This window comes from Metopolophium dirhodum, chromosome 1, assembly GCF_019925205.1.
Source record: "Metopolophium dirhodum isolate CAU chromosome 1, ASM1992520v1, whole genome shotgun sequence".
In the NCBI taxonomy this organism is placed as follows: domain Eukaryota; kingdom Metazoa; phylum Arthropoda; class Insecta; order Hemiptera; family Aphididae; genus Metopolophium; species Metopolophium dirhodum.
Genome location: NC_083560.1, coordinates 46,934,688 through 46,938,279, shown reverse-complemented (window position 1 = coordinate 46,938,279; position 3,592 = coordinate 46,934,688). Strand labels below are relative to the sequence as shown.

Genomic DNA, 3,592 nt, shown 5'->3' with positions numbered 1-3,592 from the left:
TGGTATACCATCCAATACAATTTATAAAAAAAAATTAAAAATTTATAAGTAACCAGTAGATAGTATAGGCACCTACCTAATATTTTATTATACTGCGTTAGGCACTTTGTAATGTAAAAAAGACCCATAGGACGATTAAAAAAAAACATATTACCTATAGATAAATGTTAAAAATGTATCCTACAACTCCATTTAATTCCCATATCAATTAATTACTCATTATATTATATAATTATTGTATTCGATGCAATTTATAAATAAAAAAATACCCGAAGAAGTGGGTCTGCTGTGTAGTATAATTTATATACCTCTTCATATCTTCATCAAGTAGTTCACTGTAATGGATTTTCGGTACCTAACTAGGATAATATTTTTTTCCTGATGTATAACACACATTACATTTCTAGCTATAATTTTGGATATCATATTATTATATTAGATGACAGTAAAACGATAAAGGAAACATCATGTTCTCGAAGGTTCGTTTTAGACTACCTATATTATACTATTATACCGATTTTAAATTAATCAATATTTGTTTATGTTGATAATATTCCAGGATTAAGTAGGTACTTTTAAAATATTACATTTCATCCAACACATTTTTATAACAAGATCATTTATTTTTGTATTACTATTTCAAGTATTGACAACATGTCATCTAGTCTAATGTAATAGTATTGTTATTAAGTAATTTAACGAAGTGAATTTATTTATACAAAAACAAAGATTTAAAACATGCTATAGGTACTAATTAATTTTACGCAATATAAATTTAATAATTGACTACCGTGTGGCATACGATGCTTGTATAATGATAATTATTCATGGCTCGTAATCCGTATGCTCTTGTCTTTATTGATACCCTAATGGAACCTTTCTAAATTTTTCGAGAAGGAGATCTTTGCGATCATGAATTCCGCGAATTCCATCAAATCCGATGTCATAAATTGGGTTATCATAATATTTTGGATTATCATAAATTGGGTCACCAAAAAGTCCATGGTTATGGCCAGTGTGATCTTCATGTTTGTGGCCTTTATGGTCCCCTCTTTCATGGCTCATGTGATCTTCATCGTTTTTCTCTCCTTCGTGATGAACGTGAGCACTCATGCATTGTTGTATTAAAACAACCGCCAATAAACATAATACCACCTAAACAAAGTTAATCAATTAGTTAAACTAATATTATAAAAATGCAACAAAATAACTAAAATAGTTATTCTTGGTTTTTTAATATAAAATTTCGTCCAAATTTGAACTTAAAATAACTATGAAAATAAAGTGTGTTAATGTATTTTTTTAGATTTTTTTATAACAGAATTAATTACTTCTATGGAACTTTGTTTTAAATTTTTAAGCCTTAGCTATAAAAGTTGAACATTTCATACATGTTTAACAATTAATAGGTAATTTGTAAATTCTCAATTTGAAAAAATTTCGTAAACATTCAATATTCAAACTTTAAATGATTATAAAAAAAAATTGTATTTTTTATATTATTCAACTGCTATCGTAAAAATATATCAGTAGCCTTATATTACATTTTAACGCTTTTTGGGCCAACAAATAAAACTTTATTGATATTAACAGAAAAAAAAAACTATAAAAGTTGAAATTTGAAATTGTCCGTAAACAGCTCAACAAGTCAAAATATAGGAATTGATAAAATAAACATATGAGATAAATTTCAAAAGACTTCGGTTATTCGTTTTTGAATTACAACAAAATAAGAAAATCGCTAGGTACATGTGAAATCGAATATCCAATGATGTAAAAATTTTAACTATAAACGCTTTTAACTACTTATCGTGTAAAAACAGAAACACAAAAATAAATTTTAAATTTTAAAAATTTTAAATTTAAAAAAACACACATCATTGTAAAACTAATACATTCATCGCTCCGTTCAGAATCTAAAAATCAGTTAAATTTTATTTTAACTGCATAAGTATTTATAATCTGTGCCTATGCGTAACATTAGCAAATTGTATAACGGTACATACCAAAAAAAACAAAAATATATACCTAGTAAAAATAGCTCATCTTATAGCATCTATAAGAGTGATTAGCAAAAGAAAATAACAGAAATACAGACCATTCAAATGATAGAACTCTACTAACAGGAGTTATTAATTATTTAGGTTAATATTAATTTATGAGATCGCGGGCCACAGCTTTTATTTAAATGTTGAACTTGTCTATTTGGTATTGTTATTATTCGGATACATATAATTTGTTTTAATGAGATTGTAATTTTTCAACGGAAATTTTTATATGGGTACGTTAATTTGATTACTATCAAAATACAGAAACAGTGCATTCAGCACTTTGACAGTGTAAAATTTAGTATTTAAAATACGTCATAAATCATAATATAATAGGTCTATCGTCAATTTGTTGATATTATAAATTATATTTCCGATTATATATTATTTTTTTATAAAACACATAATTCTTGCAAAAAATATATTTATTGAATCTGTATGGAGTTTATATAAGGAAAAACTATAACTTAACGTCAATATAAAATTAATTAATTGAATAGTAACTGCACATCGTGGGATAAAATACAACTAAATAATTATGTTATGATTTTTTTCTAAATCGTCAATGTTCAATCTTACTGTTTTAAATGTTTATAATGTTAAAATAATTGTAAAGCTTCAACGCATAAAATATTTCATATTATTCTGTACTTTGGAGGTTCTACTGTATTCTTAATGAAATCAGTATATTAATATAGAAAATATTAGTAAATTGTTTAATTGCATATTGTTAAACAACAGACTATTAAAATATATGAAAATTAATTATTGACAATTATTAATATTTTTAACTATTAAAAGTAATTTTGTTTAACTGAATGGTGTATAGGTACTTACGGAGTATTTCATGATGTTGAATGGAATGAATGTCTTCAACAAAAAAAGTCTTGAAAATAATCAGTATCGTTACAACTCTTTGTAAAAACTGTGAATAAAATGTAAGACTACCTCTATTTAAATACTGTTTCTGGAGTGATAAAAAAATTATCTATACAATTATGTTGATAAAAATGAGAGGTGGACCTCTATATTTTTGAGATTGGTTTTAATGAATTGATTTATATTTTTTTTATACTTAATCAGTAATCTCATAATACAGGATGTAACAATAAAGTGTTATCCGTTAGGTCAAAATGATTGGAAATTTAATACACAGCGCCTCACACGTTGTTACAATAGCAGTTTAGAAATATTAAAATACATGTGCTATGTGCACGATTCTTTTTTATAAGCATATAAATTTAAAATTAATGGGCTGGAGACAGAAAACAAATAGTGCGCTGACAATATCCTCTTGAAGATCTAAAAATCAAGTACTTTTTAGTGCTAAGACTTAGGGCAGGACTAATGTTTAAATCAAGTATTATAAATTTGGGCGGTTGTAAACTCCGCTAGAATACCAGTTAGATAAAAAGGTGATGAATACGTCTAATGTAAACTTCACCAGTTTTATTTTCTTACCTGTAATGGGTACCTATATGGAAACTCCGCAAGTGTTAAGGACTTGCTCATGTAAAACTAAATAATATATCTCAACTAAGTAA

At 25.9% G+C, this 3,592-nt stretch overlaps 1 protein-coding gene across 1 annotated transcript; it reads right to left on the bottom strand.

The window, feature by feature from the left end:
* Positions 1-616: 616 nt before the first annotated feature.
* On the bottom strand, positions 617-3,116 carry LOC132937198 (uncharacterized). Its single transcript, XM_061004021.1, has 2 exons — positions 2,886-3,116; positions 617-1,155 (listed from the first exon to the last, which is right to left on the bottom strand). Exons 1-2 carry the CDS (start codon positions 2,895-2,897, stop codon positions 856-858), a joined length of 312 nt encoding a protein of 103 aa, XP_060860004.1. The 5' UTR covers positions 2,898-3,116; the 3' UTR covers positions 617-855.
* Between the last annotated feature and the right edge of the window lie 476 nt (positions 3,117-3,592).